This window comes from Brassica napus, chromosome A7 (assembly GCF_020379485.1).
Source record: "Brassica napus cultivar Da-Ae chromosome A7, Da-Ae, whole genome shotgun sequence".
Lineage (NCBI taxonomy): Eukaryota > Viridiplantae > Streptophyta > Magnoliopsida > Brassicales > Brassicaceae > Brassica > Brassica napus.
In genome coordinates, this window is record NC_063440.1 from 24,997,562 (window position 1) to 25,025,344 (window position 27,783).

The following is a 27,783-nucleotide window of genomic DNA, read 5'->3' on the forward strand; positions in this document are numbered from 1 at the left end:
AGTTAAACGACGTAGTTTTGTGGAAAAACATTTAAAAAGGTTTTTTTTTTGTAAAGTCTGTCTCCGAGCTTAATCGTCGTGACACGTCACACCTCCCTCTCCGCCGCCTCTCTGTTTCTTTTCTTCGCCCATTTGCTTGCTTCTTCGTCGTGGTGAGGTAAGAGAGGAAGGAGTAGAAGATGAGTAACTCAGCGAAAAATAATAACCCAACAGTGGAAGAGGAAGAAGAAGAAGATGAGGGAGACGTTTTCCTCGGTGAATCCGATGTTATCCATGAGTTCGATGTCGACGCTGAAGGTTTTTTTTATTTCTCTTTTCTTTAAAGTCGTGACCTTTAAGCTGTATGTGACTCTTGTGTTGTGGATTCAGATCTTCCTGAAGCAGATGATGATGATGATGGCAATGAAGAAGAAGAGTTTGGTACTGACTCTCCACCACACCTCTTGTATATTCCCTTGTGTTCCTTTGAGCTTACGGTTGTTTTGTTGTTGCAGATGAAAACGATGACTCTGTTCACACATTCACTGGTCACAAAGGTAACGACTTTCCATCATTTTGATGTTTTCATGAAACTAAGGATGTTATATCTTTTGCACAGGTGAGGTTTATGCATTGGCTTGCAGCCCAACGGATCCAACCCTTGTAGCAACTGGAGGTGGAGATGATAAAGGCTTTCTCTTCAAGATTGGTAACGGAGATTGGGCTGCTGAGCTTCCTGGTCACAAGGACTCTGTTTCCTCTTTAGCTTTTAGCTACGATGGACAGTTACTTGCTTCCGGAGGATTGGATGGTGTTGTTCAGATCTTTGATGCATCGTCAGGGACTTTGAAGTGTGTTTTGGACGGTCCTGGTGGTGGAATCGAGGTAATATAAACCATGATGGTTACTCTCTTCTGATCTCATAATACTAAAACATGTGTGATGTTTTCAGTGGGTGAAGTGGCATCCAAGAGGACACATTGTGTTGGCTGGATCAGAAGATTGTTCTTTGTGGATGTGGAATGCTGATAAAGAGGCTTATCTTAATATGTTTTCTGGTCATAACCAAAGTGTTACTTGCGGTGACTTCACCCCTGACGGTAAACTAATTTGTACTGGCTCTGATGATGGTAGTTTGATTGTGTGGAACCCGAAGACTTGTGAAAGCATTCATGTGGTTAAAGGCAAGTGAAAATCACTCTCTCCATCGGTTTACATGTTGCTTATGTACACTAAGTTTGGAACCTAACTTTTCATTTCATGTAGGTCATTTGTTTCATACGGAAGGGCTGATATGCTTGGACATCAACTCGAGCTCCAGTCTTGTTATCAGTGGCTCAAAAGACGGTTCTGTTCACATTGTCAACACAGTCACCGGAAAGGTTTGCCTTATTGGTTCATTTATCTGTATCATCTCAATTGACAATAATTGTGTTTGTGCTTGTGCATAATCATACCAACACAGGTTGTGAGCTCTTTGACTTCTCATACAGAGTCAGTTGAATGTGTGAAGTTTTCACCAAGCTCAGCAACCATCCCTATGGCTGCAACCGGTGGAATGGACAAGAAGCTTATAATCTGGGATCTTCAACACTCAACTCCCAGGTTCATCTGCGACCACGCGGTATAAGTTTTTCTTATGAGATAGATATACAAAACAGAAATTGGAATGAAATAACAAGAAGCCCTTCTTCTCTTTTTTGCTTTTCAATTACAGGAAGGTGTGACATGCGTGACTTGGATAGGAACCTCCAAGTACTTAGCCACTGGCTGTGCTGATGGTACAGTTAGCGTTTGGGACAGCTTATTAGGCAACTGCGTCCATACCTTCCATGGTCATCAAGATGTGGTCCAGGCAATCTCAGTGTCGGCCAACACCGAGTTCATTGTTTCGGTCTCTGTTGATAACACTGCTCGTGTCTACGAGACATCTGAGTTCCTAAACAAAACGGCATAGGCAAGTGAGAAAACACTTGTTAACAACACACATGTCCAGTTTTATATGGTACTTATTTACCTCTCGTTATGTGTTCGGATAAGGGATGAAAACATTTTACTTCAATTATCTATGCAATGCAATATCAATAGTTATGTTTCTTGTGTAGCTGATAAGCAATATCAGTTAGCTCTTAGCAGTTTAGTTGAGCAGCACACATCACACTATCAAGCTAGCTCACACATCACATTATTAATTTGTGGCTCACACATCACAATTTTTTCTAAAGACAATTTGTTAAGACTTAAGTCACTTAAACCATTCACTTTATTATCTTATTAACTTTTAAACACTAATCAACTTTTAAAAAAGAAAGAGCATTTAAATTAATTCTTTCGCAATAATGAATCGATGATCTGTTGTCAACATATCCGGATCAGGCTCATATGATAAGGACACGTGTTGGTGCTGCTTAGGCGTTACTATGTCTATAGGCTGCTCCGAAATTAATGTCAGGGACGACGCCCAATTCAGTTACGAAGATTTATCCCATAAATGTCCCCAAAAATCAACAATAGAATTACTATAAAATATACTAGTATTATTTAGTAATATAATATTAAAGATATTTTTGTAGAATTTATGTGAGAAATGCTAAAACGGCTATGTTGGAAGTAAATGAGAGTGAACAAAGAGTGAGGACTTCATTAATAGCAAGGTCTCTAGGAGTCACGTTTGATGGCAGGTAGGACTTTGATGATGGTGAGTTTATACATATTAATACAGATAATATGTGTGTGCATGCCAGTGTATTGCCAGAATATGAATTGAGAAATAAAGCAAAACAGTATGAAGATTGAAAATTAATTGATAAGGATCAAAGAATGTGAAAGCCTTTGAAAAGTAAAGGATGAATAAAAAATGAGGATGAATCATGTGAATCTAACACTATTTCATTTAAAATGTTACTGTCACTCTCTTATATATATCTTCGTCGATCTTCAACTCTACACTTCATCGTATCTTCATAACAACATTTTCAAAGGAGTTTTTTTATATGAGAACCTGAATCATAACTAAATGAAATCTGCATCTTTGTTCGTGTTCCTTCTTCTTCTTCTCCATCTCTTTATTAGTACTAATAGTTTCCGAGTCGACCTCTTTAATGGTGAGTATTATTTGGAAACTACATGATTCAATCTCAAAGAATCAAAACTATATATTATAGACATCTTATGTTGTATTTGTGTTATATAACCTTGACGAGTGATTGTTTGGTTGTAGATGTGGCAAGCGGGTCAAGCATACCGGACTGCACGAACGCCTGTGGACCATGTAGACCATGCAAGCTCGTTGTGGTTACTTCCACGTGCTCTTCCTCCGAGGCTTGCCCTGTCGTTTACAAGTGCTTGTGCAAAGGCAAATTCTATCACGTGCCTTCCAACGCCTAACCCCCTCCTCACATCACGTGACCAGTTTGTTTTAACATTTTTAAGACAGCTTAAGAGATAGTTCTTAGACTGTATGTTGTTGCTTTCCCAAGTTCTTGTTTCAATTTAACGTGTAGTTAAGTTGTAATAAAACGGATAATAATATTAGATTATTGGTTTATAAAAGAAGTGAGCACAATACAAAACTTTGACAAGTGATGAATATAAGATCTCCCTGAGGTTGAACCATTCATGGTGATACTAATCTACGGAGAAGAGAGTCAGATTTAAATTTTTAAAGCTCAGTCTCGGTTTCGTTGAAGTTCCAGTCTCTGACAATGTCTCTTCTCACCGCACGGCTTCGCACTAACCTTGGCGAAGCTCCTTCTGTTATCATCAGATCACCTCCTTGGAAATTTGGTTGTGGGGTTACCTTTGAGGATGATGAAGCAGGGAAAGTGTTGGATCTTGCAGCTTGAATGAGTGATGTCCTTGAGAGGCAGCTGGCAATCACGGAGCAACGTCCTTCATTGTCTGAGCTAGAAACAGAGTAGCTTCTAAACGAGTGGGAGGGGCTCTCTACACTGTGGCACACGAGGCACGCAAAGCTCATTTCTTTTTGTTTGCGTGGGTGGTGTGTAGCTTATGAGCCACAAGATAGAACACGCCTTGCTTTTTAGGACTCCTGCAATATTGACAAAAGCCAAACGATTCAGCAAATTAGATATCTGTGGAAAAAAAGAACTTCGAAAGTAGCTTTCACAAGAAGAACCAGGAACTAAGCTAGCCGTTCATCAGTAGAGTAAATTCATTTACAAAAGCTCAGCCTATAAACAAAATCTGATCCGTTTGCAACCAGAACTCTAGGCTAAAACAGCAGCATCAACAATAAGGTCATGTCAATTATCTTATCGAGGATGATTCTTCACTAACCACTATAATAAATTGATAAATAAGCTCATTTACTTTCCACACAACCGAGAGTAAAGGGAAGGGATCACCACAACTTTGTTGGCATTATGTCCAGTGACAGAAGAATTCAATATAAATGCACTAATGATACCTCACAATCACAAACGCCCCATCTCTAGCTTAAACCTAGCTCAAAGGCCTATCCCGAAAAGCACATATACGATTCTCAAAGTCTTGAAATTTGTGAGATAGAAGCAAAAGATCCACACGAAATTCAATTCAAATTGCGTTAAAGGGAGAGTGAGAGAGAGATTTGAGATCTGGAGACGCAAACTTACCCTTTACAGAATCTGGAATTGGAATATGGTATCTGGAGATGAAGAAGCCTCGAGGCGATGATTGCCCAGAAGCTCAAAGAGGGGTTTTTAATAGTTAAAGTTTACTGCGCGTGGTGACACGCTCCGCAACAAGCGACATTTTCCCGCGTGACGAGGTTGTTGACTCGACATTTTTAACCCCTTGCCACTTATTTTTTACCAGAGAAGCTCGGTTTAACCTTAACCAATTAATGTCCTTAATTTAAATTAATCTAAACTCGATCCCAAGTCCCAACCAAATCAAACCGGTATTTCAGCAGAAGAGCCTGCGATACGGTTTATAGTCTTTTTAACAATCTTTTTACCACGCATTTTCGCAGAGCAATCGTTACGAAAATTAATCACCATATGCAAATTTTACAGAAATGGAAAAGTTTTGATAAGACTCGTTTTCACTAGATATAAAACCACACTGGTTTCTCCATAACCAGCTTACGTGCGTTAAAGAATTCTCCTGTCTTTTACTTATGCAGAAGACCACACCGACAATGTAGCATTCAGCTGCATTAACGATAGAGAAGTAGTTGTAATCAGATATTTATACAATTAACCCCAAAAGCTTTGCATGCTAAAATTGCCTTACCCTTTATGAACTCGTTCCAGCATTTGTCCCCGCGGTTAGGTCTCCTAGTTCATCAACAATGGCGTTGTAGCAAAAGAAGTATTGATCCTTCAAGATTTGGATTTTAACAAGTTAGAACGACCATGAACAAAACAACAATGTGGTAACATACTGACAAATTTACAGATTAGATTACCATGGTTTGAACCATGCCATTGCGTTGCCTGCGGAACATTGTCACGGTTTTAGCAAGATCCAACGCAGACATATCCCCAACAAGAATCCTCTGGATTGTGTTATGTATCGCACAGTATGTTCCGGTTCTTCCTATCCCTGCACTGGAAGACACAAAACCAATTCTCTCAGGAGCAATTGCAAGACACTTGCTTATAGAGACACACATTGATTGACATGCATCGTACCTGCAGTGAACAATGATTGGACCGAGACTAGGTGGTACTTGATACAGTCTTTTCAGAATTCCACGGGCAGCCACGGTATCCTTTGGAACTCCATGATCAGGCCATTCCGCATACTGAATGTGCAAAACGGACATGGGCTGTTGATCCTCTGTCTGAAACACATACACCAAACAGTTTTCAATTTAGGTGGTGAAACTTTGTGTATGACCCTTTGAAGAAAACGGCTACAAGATTCTTACCTCCTTGTGATTAACCTCAAGATTCCGCAGCAACAATGCAGCATCAGTAGTCTTTACCCATTTGGTCTTAACAGATATGTTGCCAAATTCTCTGGGTTTATCTTCGGCTGGAAAGTAGTCACCGCATTTCACAGTCTGTAACAATAAGCCGAATAAGCAAATATGAAGATACATAGCAGATAAGTCCATTAATCAACATCATCAGCGAGATAGTTATGTTTCATCCATTCAACACTGCTTATGGACTATTCAAAAATTGTACCAATATCCCCCTCCCCCTTCTACTTGGCTCTAAAATTAAAAGCAGTCATAGATTCCCTTGATGATCATCTGAACAAGTCTGTGAACATCCTTCCTTATTCGTATTTTCCAACGTACTTTCAATTCATTATTTATACGAGGGTTGGAGAGACTCAAACATTAAGGTAGTTTCATATCAATTGGCCTCAAACCAGCTACCAAGGAGAAGAAAAACATCAAACAAATAAGACTAATGACTTCATCAACATCAAACGAATAAGATAGTAATATTAATCTCCTTTTCAAGCAAACCAACACAAGTCATACACACAAAAGCAAGTACCTTGTAGTTATCAACCAAGCGAGTGAGCATCACAATGACAGGACAATGCTGCTGAATCACCATCTCCCAGAAGTCCTCAATCGTGTGTGGTAAAGGACCTTGCGTAGCAATGAACTCAGAAACACTCTCAGAAGCCGAAGACGACGTCGTCTGCAAAAACATAACCCATTGTAAAAAAAAAAACAATCACAAGAGAATATAAACTAATAAAGAACCATCACCTTAATCAAGCTTGCATTCACATATCCATCTGCAGACGATCGAGAATCTTTGCACGGATTCAGAATAACTCTGTTATTGTCAACTACACATCCAAACCAAATCAGATTAGAAACCGTTCACGCTAAACCTAATCCAAAGCAGCAAAGAAGGAAGACTTACATGGAACAACGTCAGTGTATCTGTTCTTCTCGTAATTGACACTGTTGATAGCCACCGTACTGCTTCGTAGCATATCCGATGCTAGCATCCTATTAGCCTACGTTTCAAGAAGAGGTTGTATTATTATAACACTATAATAGAGAAGGTAAGGAGAGTCGAGAGATGGATCTATAAACCTGCAGATTCGCGAACTCTCGAGCGATTGAGTCAGGATCTGAGATCTTCTCGCGGAGAATCTTGAGAGCTTGGTGGCAGTAGCTGAGCTGATCGGGGGAGAGAGAGAGCTTGGGAGGAGGCGAATCAGCGGAGGAGAAATCGAAGACGGTGGCGAGATTCGCGGCGGAAGTAGAGTTTGAGGTAGCCATGATTGATCGGCGGTGGGATTTAGCGCGACGGCAGGAAGAAGTGAGGTTGCCCGTCGTGTGAGGCGGAAGAGAATCGACCCTTTCTTAGGTTTTTTTTTTTTTTTTTTGATCGGCTCTGATTATATATTTCTTTTTTTATACTAAAGTCGGCCTTTTTAATTTGGTGTGCAGACTCTTTGACGGGCCTGTGAAAGAAAATGCAACTGTTTTCCCAAGCATCCAACTAATTATCGTTACTTTATTAAAGTTATTAAATAGTTAATAATGACTTGACCCAAAAAAAAAAAAGTTAATAATGACTATATAATATATGTTCGTTATGTTTTGAATGATATATATTGGCAAGCTTTAAAGCAAAGCAACCTTGCTGTCCAAAAGGAAAAAAGCCAATGAACTCCATTTTTTTTTGAATGATTTATTGGCAAGCCTTTTACAACGTATAGTTTATTTTAAATTTCGCTTGCTAAACATGTTTGTTTAGACTAAAATTGTGATCAGAGCTGTTATGACATCAACATAAATCAAAGTGATGGTAGCCTATTGACAATTTTTCTGAGTTTGATGTGTACTCATATCAGTTATGGGTTTAATTCTCTCTAGACCAGTCTGCATTTGGGTTTCGGCCAAAATAGTTTACATGGTGGATCGTAACACATGATCGGTTTACCTCTTGATAGTAATCGGAAGGTATTCTAAATTCGGACCGGACAGTATGGTAGGTCTGGCCCGAATTTAAGAAAAAAATTTGAAAACCTGGTGGTAATTGCAACCAAGAATATTATAATCTAATGAGCATCATCAGGAGTCAATGCTGCTGAATTACCATCTCCCAGAAGTCCTCCATCGTGTATGGTAAATGACCTTGTGTCAATGTAACTATGAACAGAGAGACGTCTACAAAACATACCCGTTGCATAAACCTTTTAATATCAATCACCAGAAAGTTTCAGAATTACATAGGAAAATAGAGTGATTAAAATTGTTCTATTAGAACCGTCACGCTGCCTAACGAATCCACAGAAGGAAAGATAAACTACATTGCACAACATGATCTATCACCAGCGCTAAACCCAGACAATAACCGGATCTGAACAAATCAAACCGAACCGAAATAAAATTCGAAATAGCGTTAGTTAACCAAATGAATATTTTGAATTTCGGTTTGGTTCGGTTATTTTTTTCTGATCTGTTCCATTTTCAATTTTTCTTTTTTTGTTTTGTTAAATCCTCCTTAAACCCTTCTCCATTTCGTCTTCCCCGAAACCCTAGAGTAACCAAACTCGCCGCCTCCGAAATGAAATCAATCTTCCGCACCATCTCCCTCCGCCGTCAACCCAACCGCCGCATCTTCTCCGATACACCCGAAGAAACCTACAAATTCGTAAGAGACAGAGGCCTCGACCACGCCGTCGAAAGAGAGAAGAATCTCAGACCTCTCCTCAGCATCAAGGACCTCGTCACATCGGAGCCTTCCAAATCGCTCCCGATCTCCGTCATCACAGCTCAAAGAGACTCCCTCCGAGTCCCCCTCCGCCCGATCGAGTTCATCCGGAGCTTCCCCTCCGTCTTCCACGAGTCCCTCCCCGGAGGAATCGGCGTCCAGCCTCACATCAGCCTCACGCCGGAGACTCTCAACCTCGACGCCGAGGAGCAGCTCGTTTACGCGAGCGAGGATTATAAACAAGGATTAGCCGATAGGCTATTGAAGCTCCTGATGATAAATCGAATTAATAAGATTCCGTTAGAGATTCTTGATTTGTTGAAATGGGATTTAGGTTTGCCGAAGGGATATGTGGAGACGATGGTTCCTGAGTTCCCTGATTACTTCAGAGTTGTCAAATCGAGGCTGAGAGGATGTAGCGGCGAGCTTGAGCTTGTTTGCTGGAGCAAGGAGCATGCTGTGTCTATGCTCGAGAAGAAGGCGAAAGGGTATACTAAAGGCTCTCCGATTGCTTTTCCGATGAAGTTCTCTAACGGCTTTGTTGTTGACAAGAAGATGAAGAGATGGTTCGATGATTGGCAGAAGCTGCCGTATATCTCTCCCTATGAGAACGCGCTTCATCTCTCGGCGACTAGCGATGAGTCTGACAAGTGGGCGGCGGCTGTTTTGCATGAGATCTTGAATCTTTTTGTGGCGAAGAAGGTTGAGAAAGATTTGGTTTTGCATCTCGGTGAGTTTATGGGGTTGAGGTCGAGGTTTAAGAGGGTTCTACATAACCATCCTGGTGTTTTTTACTTGTCGAGTAAGCTTAGGACTCATACTGTGGTTCTTAGGGATGGTTACAAGAGGGGAGTGTTGGTGGAGGGGAATCAGTTGGTGACGAGCCGTAACCGTTACATGAAGCTTATGAGTAAGGCTAAGAAAGAGAGCAATGCTGTGTCTAGCAGGAAGAGAGAAGATAAGGGTAAGGTAGAAGGAGAAGGAGAAGTGTGTGAGGATGAGGCAAAGGGTGAGGATGATGATGTTTCTGGTTCTGAAGTGGAGGATGAGCGTGATGAAGATGTTGTTGATGACGAAGAGGAGGAGGATGATGAAGGTGATCAAGACCAGAGTCTGAAGCGTGGTCGTAGAAACACAAGTCCAAGAGGTGGTAGGAGGAGTTTTGGGAGTTTAGGTTCGGAGGAGAAGCCGCATACAAGGTCAAGAGCAGGTAAGAGGAGTTTAGGGAAATCAGGTTCACAGGAGAAGCCACGATCAGGGCGCATCAAGGTCAAGTTAACGACAGAGAAGAGTAGCTAAATGTCTTAAATACTGAATCATTGTTTACTGGTGTGGCTGCATGTTCACCTGGTTCGTTTATTCTCCTGTTTAGTAGCGCTTAAGCTTATCTTTTGCATTCTCACTTCTCAATGTAAGAAAACAAGTTTTGCTTTAGAGGTCACAGTTACATAGTTATGCTCAGACTTTAAATCTGACTTTTCCAGGTGGATTTTGCAGAATCATGATATCAAGTAATTGAATTGCTACCGTGTAATGTTATTTAAAACTACTGAATCTCAGTCACTAACAATATCAATGTAATAAGTGTAAACATTCCTCTTGAGGTCTGTATGAGTGAGATATCCTCGAGAATTCTGTACTTGGCGACTTGGACAAGTTCAGAAGAAGTTATGAAGAGTTGTGAAACAGAACAGAAAAAGGAGCCCCCTACATCAATTTAATATTAGACAGCTTATCACAATGTCAGAACTCAGAAGCGGTTCTCTCGTAAATTAACTACTATATAGTCAATTGTGATCAGCGGTTGTGCAAGAAAAAAAATTGCAAAATAAGAGTTTTCATCTGCAGAGATTTGTAGGTTAGATCTTTCTTCTGTCACTACCTATCTGCAACATATTTAGTACACTGGCGTACAATTAGTACCATCTCTGACACTGTTTCATGTTTTCTGCATTTACTAATCATAAAACGAAATTGCTACGAGCTGTACCTTATTATCAATTCCCAATATGATATTTGTGTCTATTTCTTAATAACATGGAAATAAAACCTATCTCTGAAAATTCTACTATGTTTGGTCACTGTGTTATGAATTTCTAATAATAATCTAAAATTTCTAGCTCATGACATTTGTGCTACAACAATTACAAATCTAAATGGGATTGGTGTGTAATAATGACACTTTTCTTCTAAATTCATAGTTTAAGACTCGAAGTGCACGACCAAAAGAAGTCCTTTGTATGGGGGCTAATATGGCAGTGGTATGTCCCAAAGATATTTGCTGGGAACACTTGTATCTGTGTCGGGCTTTGAATCATTGTGCTTTTCAAAAAATTAAATGTATCGTACCCTTTCCCCATCATCGTTTTTTGACCAAACTTTAACATAATTAGACAAATAAAACTTTCAAAAATGTTTTTTGTTTGTTTGTTATGAAAACCACACTAAAAGGGAGACAAAGGGATATAGGCATGCATTCAATGATGTGTGGCTTAATATGGCCAAAAAAGGTTTCTTATATGCTTTTATTATATTCTCCTTTTTCACCATTTCTGGCAAAAAGACATTATCCAATATTCCTTCTTTTAATTATTTTTTAATTAATCAGATTTTCAACATCTAAAATGATTTAGCTTCCATGGTTTCAATTAGAAAACGAGATGGACACAAAAACATTAACAACACTCGCCACTAGTTAAAATACCAAATATCAACCAACAACATGTCTTTTGACCCCACACTTTATTACAAAAGATCACTCAACTTATCATCACTTCCATTACGATCATCCACCAACAACAACGACGATGACTCCTCATCCTTCTCAACCTTACCCATCTCCAAACTCGTCAATCTCATCGCCCTCACCGATTCTCCTTCCCAATCCGTTCTCGCCACAACCGCATACAATATTGAAACCGCGCAAGCCGCTTGAGCCGAAAGCAACCCAAACCACAACCCGCTGAACCCAATTTTCAACCAAAACGCTAGTCCAACGGCCACTGGCGTCCCAACAAAATAAAACGACCCAAGATTCACATGTGCCCCGACCGCAGGCCGGCCTGTCCCTCTTAGAATGCCACAACCCGTAGTTTGCGGGCAGTTCCCTAGCTCGCAAAGCCCAACAATCGGCATAACCGAAGCAACCAGCACTTTGAGTGGCTCGTAGCCAGTGAAAAGCCCTGCCCACCGCTCTTTTAGAATCACGGTCCAGGCCACATTCAATGCTCCTATCACAAATGCGCAAGCTAGAGCCACATTAGCCGCTAGTCTCGCCTTGTATGGTCTACCTGCACCGAGCTCGTTTCCAACCTGTGAAATATTAATGCAAAATGAAATCTTAAAAGTTAGTTATTGAAGCCAACCTTTTGTCACGTTTAAAGGAAACAGACAAGGACAAGTGGGTTTCGATGAGGTTGAAGAGTGTCATGAGATTGGCAACAATAAAATAGACCACACTTGACTACTTTCTTTTCAACCACTTTTTTTATTTTATTTTTAGGTATGTTAATGTCCAATCACATGTCACGGGGTGGTCTATTAGTGGAAGTTGATGCAGTACATTTTACAAACCCTACATCACATTGCACGTTTTCTATCCTTGGAAACACTCAAAAGAAAAAAAAAACTTATGCCAATAACAAGAACAAAGTGCATCAAATCTTTCTTGAGTAACGTTTTTGCTTCTTGTATATTGTTTTCACAGCTTCGAGTTCCAAGACTTTAAGTCCTAAAATTTAATTAATTAATACTGTATCTCATACCATATCATATCTAATCAAAAGACAAGTCTTTGCCAAAGACGTTTCAACTACGCTTTGATTTTAAACAATCATTTGTCTACTCATAACTTGACCACTTAATCAACTTGTCAATAATAGTCTTTGACTCAAATCTTGACGACTTAATCAACAATCGTTGACTCAAATCTTGACCAATGTTTAGAAAATCAGTAGTGGTAAATATGCATTTTTTGCTTATATATGATTTACCAAATTTTAGAACACTGATATTTTATTTTATTTTTGACCAGTTAAATCCACAAAAAAAGAGAGATAAAGACAAGACACGTACCCGAGCAGAGACGCATCCAGCTAAAGCCATAGGAACAGTATACATAAGACTCGTTGTCTGAATCAAAATCCCAGTGGCAGCTACAGCAAGCTTAGGATTCTCCAAGTAACCACCCATTATAGTCACAATCTCATACCACCACCACTCCAAACATATCCCCAAACAACTCGGAACCGCCACTCTCATCAACGGCCCCAACCCTCCAAAGAACTCCACCGCCGACGACGACTGAACCGCCACCGTAGACCCACTAACTCTCTTCTGCAGCTTCCCGCTAGCCCAAACATAGCCCACCAGAAGCCCAACCATGATCAAGTTCGTCACAACGGAAGCAATCGCCACACCAGGAACACCCCATCGCTTCACCATCACGAGCCAATAGTTCAACGGCACGTGGAACGCCACGGCAGCTAACGTGCACCACATCATCGGCTTCGTCACGCGCTGCGACCTTAAATAAACCCGTAACGGCTGGAGAAGAGTGTTGGTCAAAAGATCAGGAAGCGCGTAGAGACAGTACTCAGCTGCCGTAGCCGTTATCTCCGGGTCTTGGCCCATGAAGAGCATGATGGGCCCGAGGTTGACCCAAAGGAAGCTGATGGGCACGGAGGCGATCAGGAGAATAACGACCATGCGGTGGAGAGAGAGCGTGAGGAGATCCCAGTTCTTGCTGCCGAAGGCTTGGCTGCACACTGGCTCGAGGCCCGAGGCGAGGCCCACGAGGACTGAGTAGCCTGTGATGTTGGTGAAACCGATCGAGAGAGCTCCTCCGGCGAGCTCGAGGCTACCGAGACGGCCGAGGAAGAGGACGGAGACGACGGCGCGTACGTAGACTAGACAGTTCATTGCTGTGATCGGTAAGACCATGGCCCAGAGCTCTTTCAGCTCCTCTATGACTTGAGGAAGAGTTGGGTGTTTATGGGAAGAGAAATCGTCTGTTTGGTTTTTTTCCTCCATTGATTCGATCAAACAGTAGTTGCAAGAGGAAGAAGCTCTTTGGACGTGTTACACAAGGAGGGAAGTAGGTTGCGAGGTTTACGGTGAAACAGGGGAAGAGAGATAGGGAAGACGTGAAACAGGGGAGCTAGAAAGGAAAGCGAAAGTATAAAAATGCAGAAAAAATAAAAGATCTGTTCGATTGTCTCCTGAAAGTGAAAGGAGGAAAGCTGCATTAAATAGAGGAGTTGAATTTTTTTTTTTTAACGCACTTGTGAGTTTCTTAGTGATAAACTATCAGCTAAAAACTTATCGCCATCGCTAGGATCGATAACCTTCGAGACACAAAGCTGCAAATTAACAAAAGCCTAACAGAAAAACCACAAACAAAACAAGTTTTTCTTTTCAAAATATTTAACATTTAAAATTTGTAAAAATGGTTATTGGCTTATGTCTTCTGTCTTCTGTCTTCTACTCCTAAATATATACACAGAAAAATATAAACCATTTTACAAAGTTTAAATGATAAATCTTTTGAAAAAAAAAACTTGTTTCAAAAAATAAATCTAGAAGTTTTTAAGTATCTAGCTAATAATCTAATCTATTAAAATATAATCCTATTTTGGACATAGCCTTTAATTAACTAAATATATATTTAATATAATCTATTAAACTATGAACTTTTTAAAAAGAAATATTTAGTTGATGTGTTTATTACAAGATATACCACTGATTTTTATTATTAATTTAAGTGTTTGATAATAATATTTAAATCTAATCTAATTATACCATAATGTCTAATATATTAAAATAGTGATATTTTGGACATAACATTTAGCTAACGTCTTATGTTTCACACTTTTGAATCTATTCAAAATATTTTGCACTTAAAGTAAATTTAATTAATCTATTAAAATACAATCTTTTTAAGTCTTTAGTTATTTTTTTACTAAAATATATGCTACTAATTTTTACTATTAATTTAATTATTTATTAATAATATTTTGGTAAAATAAATGCATAGAATATATTATATTTAATATATTAATCAAATGCATGCATAGAATATATTATATTTAAATCATATCTATTTATACCATAATATATAATATTAGTACATAAAATTATTTGATACACCAATATATTATACCATAAAATAATATTAATACGTTTAAGTTATTATTTGAACTATACATTTAAATTATTTGATACAGTAGTATATATTATGTTTAAACTTTATTTTTATATCTAAGTCAAACAAATCTAAACCATATGAATTCAAATATCTCAAAATATTCAATCTCAACAATTAAGTAAATGTTCAGATTTTTGTAAATATCCTATATTTTAAATTTTAAGATGTTAATCTTTATATATATAATTTAATTTTCATGATAAATTTACAAATATATACAACACAATATTTATTTCAGATCAGGTATAATTTTCTATTTTAAAATATATATTAGCATTTCTATTTCAAGAAGAATAAATTTTCAAAGAGTACATTTAACTCAAATATCACATTTACTAAAGCATGACATATATTAATTTTTATCATACAAATATTTTTGTAAAAATCAACTTAGATTTTCTAAATCACATAGATATATAATAAGTATAATTTGAAATATAAAATAATATTTTGTTAAATATTAGACATGTAGTATATACTGAAATCTTTAGACTTTTCAAAAAATAATTAACTATCAGTATATTTTCAAATGCTTTATCTATATTCACATTGATTGATTTTAGAAAATATGAAATCATATAATGCAAGTATAGTTTATAATATTGGAAATTTATAATATTATTAAAATAAAACATAACAATGCTAATTTTGAGAATCAAAAAATATTTTAAAGTATTTAATATTTCAAATCATTATAAATTTCCTGTAAGATAATTTTGAATGATTTTGTTTAAGTGGTAATATTAAAAACAATGATAATTCTAATTACTTATATATTACCTCGTATAAAGATCGTTATATAAAAACAATGACTCTAAGAAAAGTGTATAAGATAATTGATATAGAAAAATGATATCAATTATTGTCTATTTCAATATATATAGTTTATAAAGAGTAATGCAGAATAACTTTAAGTAGCTTATATGTTATCTTACAATCATTTTAATTTTGCGGAAAGTTGCACTTTATTTCTCCTAAAGGCTGAGTACTTATCCTAAATTGAACCAGTATTTCAAATATCTTAAATAAACTTACCTGATGCATAAATTACATACATAAAAGGCCCTATATAAAACATCTACAATTTTGTGGGGCTCCTTAAAAAATATATATTTTTGTATATGCTAAATATATAAATGTTTAATGTAAAATAATAAAAATGATTAAAAAAAACATATTTTAAAAACTATAATTATATAAAAAATTATAATAAACTAAAATGTTCTTTTAAATGTTTAAGTAAACAAAAGATATTTTATCTTAAAAAATAATTTTAAACTAATCTTTTTTTGTTCAAAAAAATATCTTTAAATAATAAAAAATTGTTTTGGATAAGACCCCAGAATTTTAAGTCCGGCTCTGGTTGTGAGCAATATTAATTACTCAAATGAACAGACACAAAATGAAATATGTTAATATGTACAATTTCGAGTAGTAGAAACCTTACTGCTTATTGATAATCCTTTTCCGGGAGAGAATAAAGAAAACCAAAAATCATGAGGTGTCTGAGTAAATTAAGGGGGTCAAAGGTAGGAGTCATGAAAGCCATTCCATTGCTATGATTTTTAACTATTACTAATTGTAAGAGTTTCATTTTTTTTAGTTGTGAATTGTTTATAAGAAATGATTTTATTTGAACTAACTAACTGAAAGAATATATCCATTTCCGTTCTGTTTTGGTGGTTTTGGTTTGTATGCTGTATTTGATAAGGACCACACTCAAACTTTCATATGTTTTATAAATGTACCAAAGTACATACGATGATAAAATGTTACATTTTGATAAAATAATAATAGTATATGTATGTTACATATTTTAACGATATTTCATCATATGCCCAAAACATTTAAGTCGACATTATTAAATTCATTGAAGGGTTAACAGAAAATTGGATCACCTTGCTTGAATGTAACATTAGTGTATGTGTTGTGATTTCATATAAAATCACTAACCATGCTATTGTGAGGCATTGTAAAGTCCGACCAATATATATGCTAGATTTCGTGTAGTTTAGAACATGGTTGTGCCAGGATTAAAGATTAGCAGGGTGAATGAGAAAAGCTCCAACGTTGCGGTACAGGATTCCGATAATGGGTGAAACTTGAAATGATCAGCTAGCTAGCTTTATATCATGCAAATAGACGTTCGCGCAATTGCAGAATGTATTAGTCGATTCTTAACAAAAACATGAACTAGTGATTAATTAACATATTCCAGATATTTTTGTTTTTAAAATAATCAATTGAAATGCATAATAAAGTTTACAAGCTATAATTTTAGAAGTCATATATTTTTAGAAAAAAAATAAAGCTGTAAAATTAAGCATACATTTGAGCCAGTAGTAATATATCTTTGAGAGAATACGGCCGTTACAGCCTTCACGACCCTTATTTTGTAGGCTATTTAGAGCATCTACAATGTAATATTTCATTTTTTTTCCAAAATAAAGTAAAAGTAACAATAGAGTAGAAATGCTCCAACTCTACTCTATTTTTGACTCTATAACGGAGTGATGAATAAACAAAAAATAGATTGTCAAAAAAAAAAAAAAGATTATTCTATTTATGGAGTAAACTCTATTATAAAGTGAGATTTGGAATTGGGTTAGAGCAATCGTTATTCTATTTTCACTTTTACTCAATTTTGGAAGAAAAAATAGAGTGGAGTTGGAGATACCCTTACCATATTCCAACTATTTGATCAAGTAAAACTTACGCTCAGTTCATATAAACTTGTTTTTGACCCAAAAGAAAAACTTGCTTTAATCAATGATCTATAGTCACCAAATAAGGAAACAAATATAAAAGTAAATCGATGTTACAATCCAGCCACTTTTTTGTATTTTTGATAATAACTATTCTTTTTACAAAAAAAGAAATATAATAACTATTTTTTTTGTTTATTTTATATGTTGAGAATTTAATGATAGAAAAATGTTACTCTGTTATATAGCGGCTAGTAGAGTAACGAGGTCACTACCACTTGGATCTGAAACCTACACATTGATGTTCACGATTTGAGAACTGTTGGGTATTTAATTGACGATATTTGCACTCAACTCACGTCGATGACACGTTTCGTATCATCATGTAGCGCGCAGTATTTCTATACTGCATTATTCTTTCATTTGTAAAGAAAACCTTTTGTTTTAGCGAAACTTTAAAGATAAATCAGAGTCTTACACAATTTATATACCATTCTATTGTCTTCGCTATTTTCAAATTGTTTATACTTTTCTATTTTAGTATATAATTTGACTTACTTTTAGAAACATAAAATGTTATACAAATGAACTAGAACAATAAGGTATTCCATGCGCGTGTTGAGTTTAACTTGTTCGCTAGTGTGCTGGTGAAGTAGTGAGAAGACGTTTTATGGGATTTAATCAGGAGCGGAGGTAGAGAGGAAAATGTGGGGTGACTGACCCCACTAGAATTGGAGAAAAAAAAATTAGTGTGTTTTTTTCTAAAATTATTATAATATTTAGTTAAAATATAGCATTTGAAAAATTATTATAATATTTAGCTAAAATTATTATAATATTTAGTTAAAAAAAATTACTAGTTTTTCATGAATCCCCATGTCAACAAATGGAATGATTAAGTTTACCCAAAAAAAAAAAAACAAATGGAATGATGCACGTATATTATGTACTACATAAATATTTTTAATTTTATGTTCTAACATACACCACTTAAGACCATCTCCAAAATATGGAGAGTTGTTTTGAGTTGGCCTTTCTAGCTTATTGGTTAACTATACCTGTAGAGACTTCTCTATGCTCAACTGATCAAACCAAAATAAGTATTTTGAAAGCAACAAATACTTTTCCAGAATCAACGTCCATTGTTCTGGGAATTGGATTATTACTTATTAGACCGACAAGAAGATGGGGAACCGTACGAGTTCAAAGAATTGATACGTATATGGACGATAGAGAAAGTCTGCACGTGCGCAGCCGCCTGACAAAATAAGTGAGGGCACTAGATCAGATATTAGGATAAGTCGAATAAATGTCACGAATTGGGTTGGGATACCAGAAAAATAAGAGGGACAAAAACAAATTTATTTTATTTCTTCCTCATTTACAAGATGTTGGTTTTCAAAAACACATATGTTATTTTAGAAATGACAGGAATATATGTTTCTTCAATTAATTTTAAAAAACCAGTTCTTCAACTAGATATATATGTCATGAAACTCTACACATGTGGCTGTGGCTAAAACATATATGGAATCGGAATGGAAAGGCTAGTGTATAAAAACTCAACCCCTGACTGTGAAGGATTGAGAGCATCACTTTGTAGATTCCTCGTCCAAAGTGTTTGCAGATAATATTATTTCATCTGATTTTGGATAGTGTTCAAAACCGATTCAGTAACATATTAATATTCAGGTATAAAATATAATTCATACTTACTATTTGAAATATAGATCTTAGTGATATGATAATCATTAACAATATATTTAGAACCTTCAAATTTTCATAATTTTTTTTTGTTGCAAAACTATATGCAAAATACATCTATATGCCTAAGATTGATTCTTCTAGTCTCAAACTCATCAAGTATAGTCTATAACTATTGTTTATTGATTTGTTTATATAAGGTTTGAAGAAGATACGTTCATCAGCTCGTTATATGGTGTGAATGTACACAATATTACTAAATAAATGTATTACTAGAAATTAAAGGTCTTTACTCTTTGGTACGGTAAAATTGTTAGTGACTGATTCGTCTAAGCCTTTTTTTTAACAACTCGTCTTAGCCATTATAAAGGCTTTAAACGGCAAGATAAGAATATGCAGCTTTTACATGTACCTAAAAATAGTTTTAGTTTTTGGTTCACATTTATCTCAATTAATTAAGAAAATTGTTGGCAACTGCTAAACAAACTCGCATTGAAACATGTAAAACGTAAAGTATTCTTCTAATTTTAAGCGTCCATAACTACGAAGTGGAAAGCCAATAATGGAGAGCTATAGCTAGTAGGATTCAGACTATGGTTTCTTTCGACACATAGGGCAAATATTTCACCACTAATTCAACCGCTAGATTACAATCACTTACTAGTTTCGAATATTATGATTTACTATAATGCTAGAATATTAACATGAGAACAATGAAATGTATTCAGTTACTAATTTAAGATTTTATTTGAGAATATCATATGATAAAAAATCTAAAGTAAGCTCAATATACTTATGTTACACTTTTTAAAATCAACGCATATTTATATCATTTTATATCTATATCTTATAAATGATCAAATCATATACTGGAACAGTTTGTATTCTATAATGGTTTATAAAATAGCTTTATTTGGTTTAATTGAGAATCTTGATTTTTCGTCTAATCTATTCTTTGTTTATAACTTCAAAGTTACGCTGCTTTAAGTTTCGAACAAAACCTTTAATAATGCGATAAAACGCTCAAAAATGCCTCATAAGTCACTTAGTCACAAGACAATACCAACTAAACTTGATGTTAATCCATTCAATAATTATTATATATTTTATATGTCAAATAAAGACTTGAAAGGCAAAATGCACGTACGGCTACCCATAATCCCAGAAGAAGATAGTGACAGGTCCGTTAATACGACACGATCAGTATGTTTCTTAAATCATCACTAACACTTAAATTAATATGATGTTTTGGCTTTATAGGCATTTGTTTATATTTCGGCTTGTCGACCATAGTATCTATATAGAGTTATTAAAACAAATCGACCAAAGCATGTGTCTTCGAAATTCAACGTAAAATTATATTGTTAGTGACTCGTACATCATAACAAGAGAGGTTGCTGCCTCGTGGCCAATACGAAGGGGCTAAAGTTTCACAATCATACTAACATTTATGTAAATATTATAATTCTCTAATCAATTAAACTAGTTTTTAAAATGTTCATTTCATCCTAGTATCATTTTCAACAAAAATTAATTCGAATAAAATAAGGTTCATGTCAGTAATAGTAATTTACTATGTGTAGGGGAAGAATCATGGATAGGGAGACGGGGAATTGAAATTGGTCGTGTGAGTGTATTGTAGATTGTATTACATAATCACAAAGTATTTCTTTTGAACTTCTATAATCACTTAAAGTTTCTACATGGTTATATTATATAGTTTTATGTGTGGCTTATATGCGACAAATGAGTATCGTTATAAGAGAACAGATGCATATATTTAATTTAACTAAATGGCAGACAACATATTCCTTCCGTTTAAAGCTTTATGAAAGTAGTAGATTCCTATATTTTGGTACAACCTTATTCTTATAACCTCTGATATTCCGCATTTCTGATAAAATAACTAGTTTTGCTATAAATTAACTTTTAATAATTTTTTGTTATATAGTAATGACGAATTAGTGTAGTTGACATATAACCCATCTATTTTCATAAATAAAAAGTAGAATTTTAATTTATTTTATTATTTAAAAATATGTGATGATTGATAGTGAAGCAGAAGGAATCATTCATACACGAGATGGTAGGATTAACAGTAAAACTTACATTTGTCTACAATGAATTAATTTCATTTATAAAAACTATATTAATCATGATTGGTTTAATTAGTTGAATACTATTTTAATAGTTAACTAGAATCAGTTTAATATACACGAACTTGTCGCAATTTATTTATCAGTTAACAATCTTATACGGCTAGTCATGTGTGATTTACACAGTTTGAAAATTGTATATCTAGTTTTTCATTGTATATAGAGAGCTGTTTTGTAAATGAGCTTTCTTCATTTTATGTAAGATTCAACTACAAATTTGTTGTATAATCTTTTTGAAAGAATAAATTCGGAAAAATACATGTTTGGATTTTGAATACTAATCCTTCCTAATTAATCTAAATTTTGAAAATAACATATTTATCATTTTAAGCAGATAGTGACTAAACAGTTTTCTTTTTACTTCAGTAGACTAAACAGTTTATCTTTTGTCTTATTGATAGAACGATACCAATGTTATATTTGAAATTATATTTTGGTGTCCAGAGAATATCGATGATGTGAACTACTAATTTTTGGAAAAAACAACACGTAATAAAATAATAGTATAAGAATGAACGATCGTATTCAGCTCCATTATGATAAAGGTGAATGCTAAGCTACTAAGCTAGTTAGGTATGGAATAGAATATATATTCGATTATTGGCACACTAAAGAATTACTATCGAGCATCGACGCAAAATTCGAAGGTAAAATATACTGTATATATATTTTAAAAAGAATAAACTTCGTTCTCGTTGTCGTCGTTGTCTCGTCGACATCTCCCTGATCTGATTGAATTTCGTTTGTTATAAATTTTATAGTAATAATATAAAAATCGGATGAGTTATAACTTATAAGTCAAACTTCTAGGAATCCGTAGTTAATTAAGTGGATCACGTTGACAAAAAAAATTAAGTGGATCACGTTAGTCTAATACAGTAAGTAAGTGTTTTACTTTGTATTTTTAATTCGGGATAAAGTCTAACTTCAATTAATAATTTTTAACTTCCACCTTTTTATAAAATTCAGTCATACTTTTTCTTCTTAGAAAAAAATGTTTGTTTGTTTGTTTTTTAAAAGATATTTGTTTCCTTTTCTAACTACAAGGAAGATTAAAATTTGGTAAAACACAATGGCAGATTGTAAATAAGTGATGCTTTTTGTGTGATTCAATTAATTTTTAAAATAAATTAATAGCATGATATAATGTAATATAGCGTATTATCGGGTAAAATAATATGATAATGGTTAAAACACGTAGGAAACCCATATCATCAGAGAAGACGATAATAACACATATTTGGTTGGAAGTTCAAAAAAAAACATATTTGGTTGAAACAATCGATGTTGACAAAAAAATCTGAAACAATGAATGATACAGACTAACTTGTTTAAGATTTTACCATCTAATCTATTAATTTAGGATCATATCTTTTATCTACCATACAAAAATCTATGTTACACCATTAATTAGAAACTAAATTAATTATCCTAAATTTATGCATATATAATATTTTCTAACAGAAACATTATATACATCTAAACAATAACATTCTTTAAAAAAAAACAAATACATTTCCATTATGCAATTATTTTGTTTATCATATTTAGTCTAGACCAAACTTTATATATATTTCAGTAACTAATTTCGAAATTGAATAGTATATCCCAATTCTTTTTCTAAATTATCATAAAATTATATACATAAAAATTGATATTAAATATATATCTTTATAACTTATTTTATATTTTAAATGTTATTTTAAAAACAAACATATATCCGCACATATGTGCGGATTCAAATCTAGTTGGTCTTTTCTTTTTGGAAAATAACTAATCAAACATCGACCATCTATCTAATCTATTACAAAAGAAGTATAAAATAATATTTATCTATTTCTAAATGGATTCCTACAAATTTTTATTTCCTTTTCGATTAATTCTAACAAGTTCATTTATTGTTATTGTTTTCATTTAAGTGTATTATTATATCTTTTACATTTTTTTCACTCTTCTAAACTACTTTATTAATTGTATTTACCATTATAATTTTATGTGTTTAAATAAAATTACTCCAATAGTAACAATCATTTAAACCGGTTAACAAAATTATTTACGTAATCAGTTAGACATGGACATTCATGTATATATTACAAATCGAGTTTTATGTGTATCGGGTTTTTGGGTTTTAAAATTAAACTATGTTCGGGTATTATAAGTTTTTGAACAAAGTTCGATTTGGATTCTTTCGGGTCCGGATAAATTTGTATGAACCTAAAAAATATCTAAATAACTTATATATTTAACAATGTCACTAAACAAAAAGTAAAAACTAAACCCAGACGTGCGGATGAGCTCTAGTTGATCCTTGCAGACAAACCAACTGCAAATAAATGACCAGCAACTTGTAAACAAGTAGATGGAGTTAGCCCAAACATGAAACAGTCAAGAAAAAGCACAATATGTATTGCATAATGCATCGTCTGATGTGTAGAGGGCTTTACGTTGCTCGTTTAATCTAAGAATGGACCTGACTGCTAACCACCAAGTTAAACAGGCCCATTAAAAATACTATTTCTTCTTTTTCTTGGTAGTCTTTTATTGATAAATTTCTAGACTGACTATATAGTATCATGTCATAACATTTAAAATAATTTTCTTTCAAATGCCACTCGATGTTATGATATTTTATATTTTTTTTCATTGATATATTTCCAGCTCAACAAGTGAGTCTTGGTAATTTTGCTTAAGGATCCTCAAAGTCCTCAATTCAATCCTCAATTCTTGTCATTTCAGTTTTTTGTTTCTTTTTAGCTTCTGGTCTTATATGACTCATGACCGGTACTGCAAATATATATTGATAATAATTTGTATTTTTTAAAGCATGCTATTCGTACGAAAACTCAAGATCGATGGAAAGAGACTATAGAGGAAAAAGAAAGAAACTAGGGCTTCAGTTATGAGTTGTGACGAAAATGTATTTCATATTTTGACCCAAAAAAAAAAATTAACGTTCTTCATCTTCAAGATGTGCGGAGACATTTTTGAATGTTTAATATGAGTCGATTTTTTTTTAGCAAAAAAATAGATTGTACCACACTATACCACTTCAGCTTAGTGGTGTCTTTTTGAGGCATGGGGCTGGTAAAAAAGTCGCAAGACTCTTCACTCTTGGATTCCTTAATACGTGTTTTATTTTATTTCAAATGGAAAACAACAGGATATATTTTACACTGTTTGTTTCTTGGCCTTCAGGATGAGCGGGTCTTGGGACCCGGAAAACAAATATAGATCTTCGATTTGTTCATATCTTCGAATAGCTACTTTTAATCGTATAATAGACGTTGTAGAAAGTAGTGTCCACGATAATTAATCACGACTGTGGATTTTCTTGTAACTCCCTCTATTCCATAATCCATAATAAAGTATAAAATGTTTTACATGAATGCACAAAAATTAAGAAACTTATATTTTTAAAAGATAATATCATTAATAATATAAAATAAAAATAAGTTAACAAATCATAAATAATGTAGTAAAATGTTATTGGTTAACTAGCTTTCAATAAAATTAAAATACCTTAAAAGTATTAAAACATCTTATGTTTTGAAACATCAAAACTTCTCCAAAACATCTTATATTATGGAACGGATGGAGTAAAAAACCACACCATTTATTACAACTAAGCATTGTTTTCATTTCAACTGCATGTCATTTTATCATCTTTCTGTTTTAAAATTAGTGTTTGTTTGTAATTTTCAGGTGTCAAATTTTGATACAAAAAACAGAAATTGATCTGAATATATTTGAAAAATGCAAGAGAACATAATATATTATTTTTCAAAACATAATAGTAGATTTTTTTATATTGGTTAAATCAATTATTACCAAAATTAACATTTTATATGTAACATTTTTTTTTGTAACTGTATATGTAACATTTTAAATGGTAATTTGCGGTTGGCACGAATGGAACACATCCACCACATTAGATCGTAATTTAGATATAATATCATTATGTTTTGTAGCGACACAATCAAATTAAAAACCTACTTATGCAATTATTTGGACTAACACGTAAAATAGGGCGTTAAGGAAAAATTGTTATGCAAACGTAAGATTCTTTTTACGCAAGTGGTACTTTAATAAATTCAAATCTGATTCCGGTATGTCTCGCCTGTCGTCTTTGCTTATTCAGTACTACATTTACAAAGGACGAGCAAGGCAATTATTACCAGCTAATCCAAGTCCGACACAAACGAGGGAAAATGGTCCACAAGTTTTTTTTTTTTTTTTTGGTAAAATGTTAAAATATTATACCAATTTTTCGTTTTTGACAGACATTACAATAGAAGATTAGTAGCGGGTAAGTAAACAACAACACGACACCGAAACAACTACGGACAACATCAACGACTGAATCTAAAAGCAATACAACAAAGTGACTAAACAGTTTGATAACGAGACAGCCTCGGACCAAACTACTTTGAACCTAGATGAGAAAACCGATCAGTTGCCGCGAGCTATCGAGAGAAGGGCGCCCTCAAACCCTGAATGCTACGACTCCTACAGCTTCCGACTGATACCCCATAGCGAACCAAAGCATAGAATCCAAGCTCGAGCTCCGAAGCCTAGCACGGAAGAAGAAACCACCGGCGGTACGAGGAGAAGCTGAAGTCCGACGATGCCGTCGTTCAGTGGTTTGCGCTAGAGATTACCGCCTCTATTGCATTCCACCAGGACCGTATACACCCATCTAACCGCAACCCATATAGAGAAGACGGATCGAAAAACAAACAACCCTCCGGAGGAGACAAAACCAAAGCCTGGCTAGGGGCTTGTAGCCCAATTATCTCACAAGAAAATCACACGAGCTGCAAACAGCCTCAAGACACATTCACGATGATGTTGCAATTATTGAGTAGAGCAAGGTGACGGAGCAGGCCACAACACCTTCACCACATATATCTGAGGGATGTCATGAGTATACGGAAGCACAAGCTAACGCTCAAGCGAACCATAGACAACAAAACATCAACCCGAAGCCACTAGGAGAACACGGACAGCGAACCCAACGACACCACCACCGACGAAACCCTACGCGCCACCACCACCGGAGAACTCGACGGCGGATCCTCAGAGTAGGCAGAGAGAAGACGACATAACCGGAAACCAGCAAGGCCATAACCCCAACACCACACACAGCCTCACTCACCACCAGACAACGCCAAGAGAGAGACAAGACCGACGAGGCGCTTGACGGTGCAGCACGCGCCACCATGCTCGGAGAAGGATGTCTTTGTCACGGGAAAATTTCCAGTAACACTACACCAGACAGAGACTGACCCCGACGCCGGAAGAAGCCGTCCTCAAGCGACTCCAGCCACCGAGAAGCCTAGACCTGACAGCAGCGCACCAGATCTGAAACGAAGACACACATCTCCCTCTACCAAGAACAACGCAGGAGATGAGAAAGAGACACAAACAAAGAAACGGAAATGGAAACGGAGATCCGGCGGCCGCGTAAAGGAGGCGGCGGCCGCCGGAGAAGACTCACGATTAGGGTTTTCTGTTTGGTTTAAGAGAGAAGGAGGAGAGAAAGAAGGAGGAGAGAGACTATAAGATCAAAAATGGTCCACAAGTTATCTTCACTTAGTGCACTGTACAAGTTCGTAGTTTCTTACCATATTTGTTTTTGTTTTTCAACGTCATAAAAGCAAATGTTATTTCCCATGATTTGTTAGTTTTCGTATTTCGTAGTATAGGAATGAAAAAGAAACAGTTAAATTTTAACGTATCGATTCGCAGGTAGATGACTCATAACTTACGAATACTATTCGCTGTAACTTGTAACTTCAATACCACTCGAAACGAGAGCCTTTTTCGCATTCACTTCTCCTCGTTTTTGACTATTGTTTCGGATTCTCCGCAGAAAGGTCGAGGACTCTTTTTCATCAAGTAGGTCATAACTTTTCTTAATGCTGATAAAGTTTTGGATAAGGTTTTTCTTTTCGGGTAATCAGTTTTTGATAGTTTTTCAACGATTCTTGACTAACTCAATGTTTTTCCACACTGCTTGCATCAACTATATATAAGTATATAAATTTTTTTGGCAAACTAAAGAGAATCTCAACGATATTTATTTTAAAATGAAAGAATATTAAATGGTATATTTAAGTATTTTAGAGAAAATTGACAGGTAGACCAGATATCAACAAGATATTTACAATAAACAGAAGAATTCATATTACGCTGAATTACGCTAAGTACATCGTGGAAGTTACGAAATGATGTGCGCGTGGCAGAAAAATGCCAGTGAAATCCACAAATTTTGTCCCCACCAATTGTCTGAATTTACAAAATTATTTGTCAAAATAAATATCAAAATAAATATTTAAAACTTAAAGAGAAACAACACGACCTCATGTGAATATCGGTATTTTTCT

At 35.0% G+C, this 27,783-nt stretch overlaps 5 protein-coding genes across 7 annotated transcripts; 2 read left to right on the forward strand and 3 right to left on the reverse strand.

The window, feature by feature from the left end:
• Positions 1-37: 37 nt before the first annotated feature.
• Positions 38-2,075, forward strand: LOC106354175 (angio-associated migratory cell protein-like). The gene is made up of 8 exons (XM_013794054.3): positions 38-297; positions 370-420; positions 495-536; positions 599-864; positions 932-1,163; positions 1,246-1,361; positions 1,445-1,603; positions 1,697-2,075. Exons 1-8 carry the CDS (start codon positions 180-182, stop codon positions 1,934-1,936), a joined length of 1,224 nt encoding a protein of 407 aa, XP_013649508.1. The 5' UTR covers positions 38-179; the 3' UTR covers positions 1,937-2,075.
• Positions 2,076-3,487: 1,412 nt separating this feature from the next.
• BNAA07G29640D lies at positions 3,488-4,726 on the reverse strand. Of its 2 annotated transcripts, none has more exons than XM_013794056.3 (2): positions 4,596-4,726; positions 3,488-4,029 (listed from the first exon to the last, which is right to left on the reverse strand). In XM_013794056.3, the coding sequence occupies exon 2, from the start codon at positions 3,956-3,958 to the stop codon at positions 3,641-3,643; it is 318 nt and encodes a 105-aa protein (XP_013649510.1). In that variant the 5' UTR covers positions 3,959-4,029; positions 4,596-4,726; the 3' UTR covers positions 3,488-3,640. The 2 variants fall into 2 exon arrangements, with proteins under 2 accessions (XP_013649510.1, XP_048592134.1); XM_048736177.1 differs by lacking the exon at positions 4,596-4,726 and adding an exon at positions 4,409-4,574 and having other exon boundaries at positions 3,488-4,030.
• A 233-nt stretch (positions 4,727-4,959) lies between these two features.
• LOC106354176 (protein-tyrosine-phosphatase PTP1) lies at positions 4,960-7,329 on the reverse strand. 2 transcript variants are annotated; one of them, XM_013794055.2, is made up of 9 exons: positions 6,998-7,329; positions 6,822-6,918; positions 6,662-6,744; positions 6,441-6,590; positions 5,858-5,992; positions 5,619-5,770; positions 5,393-5,534; positions 5,218-5,304; positions 4,960-5,135 (listed from the first exon to the last, which is right to left on the reverse strand). In XM_013794055.2, the coding sequence occupies exons 1-8, from the start codon at positions 7,184-7,186 to the stop codon at positions 5,221-5,223; spliced, it is 1,032 nt and encodes a 343-aa protein (XP_013649509.1). In that variant the 5' UTR covers positions 7,187-7,329; the 3' UTR covers positions 4,960-5,135; positions 5,218-5,220. The 2 variants fall into 2 exon arrangements, with proteins under 2 accessions (XP_013649509.1, XP_048592131.1); XM_048736174.1 differs by having other exon boundaries at positions 4,960-5,118; positions 5,217-5,304; positions 6,998-7,317.
• A 1,059-nt stretch (positions 7,330-8,388) lies between these two features.
• On the forward strand, positions 8,389-10,110 carry LOC106354178 (protein WHAT'S THIS FACTOR 9, mitochondrial). Its single transcript, XM_013794057.3, has one exon. The coding sequence runs from the start codon at positions 8,481-8,483 to the stop codon at positions 9,924-9,926; it is 1,446 nt and encodes a 481-aa protein (XP_013649511.1). The 5' UTR covers positions 8,389-8,480; the 3' UTR covers positions 9,927-10,110.
• Positions 10,111-11,252: 1,142 nt separating this feature from the next.
• Positions 11,253-14,094, reverse strand: LOC106354179 (protein DETOXIFICATION 54). Its single transcript, XM_013794058.3, has 2 exons — positions 12,702-14,094; positions 11,253-11,939 (listed from the first exon to the last, which is right to left on the reverse strand). Exons 1-2 carry the CDS (start codon positions 13,656-13,658, stop codon positions 11,373-11,375), a joined length of 1,524 nt encoding a protein of 507 aa, XP_013649512.1. The 5' UTR covers positions 13,659-14,094; the 3' UTR covers positions 11,253-11,372.
• Between the last annotated feature and the right edge of the window lie 13,689 nt (positions 14,095-27,783).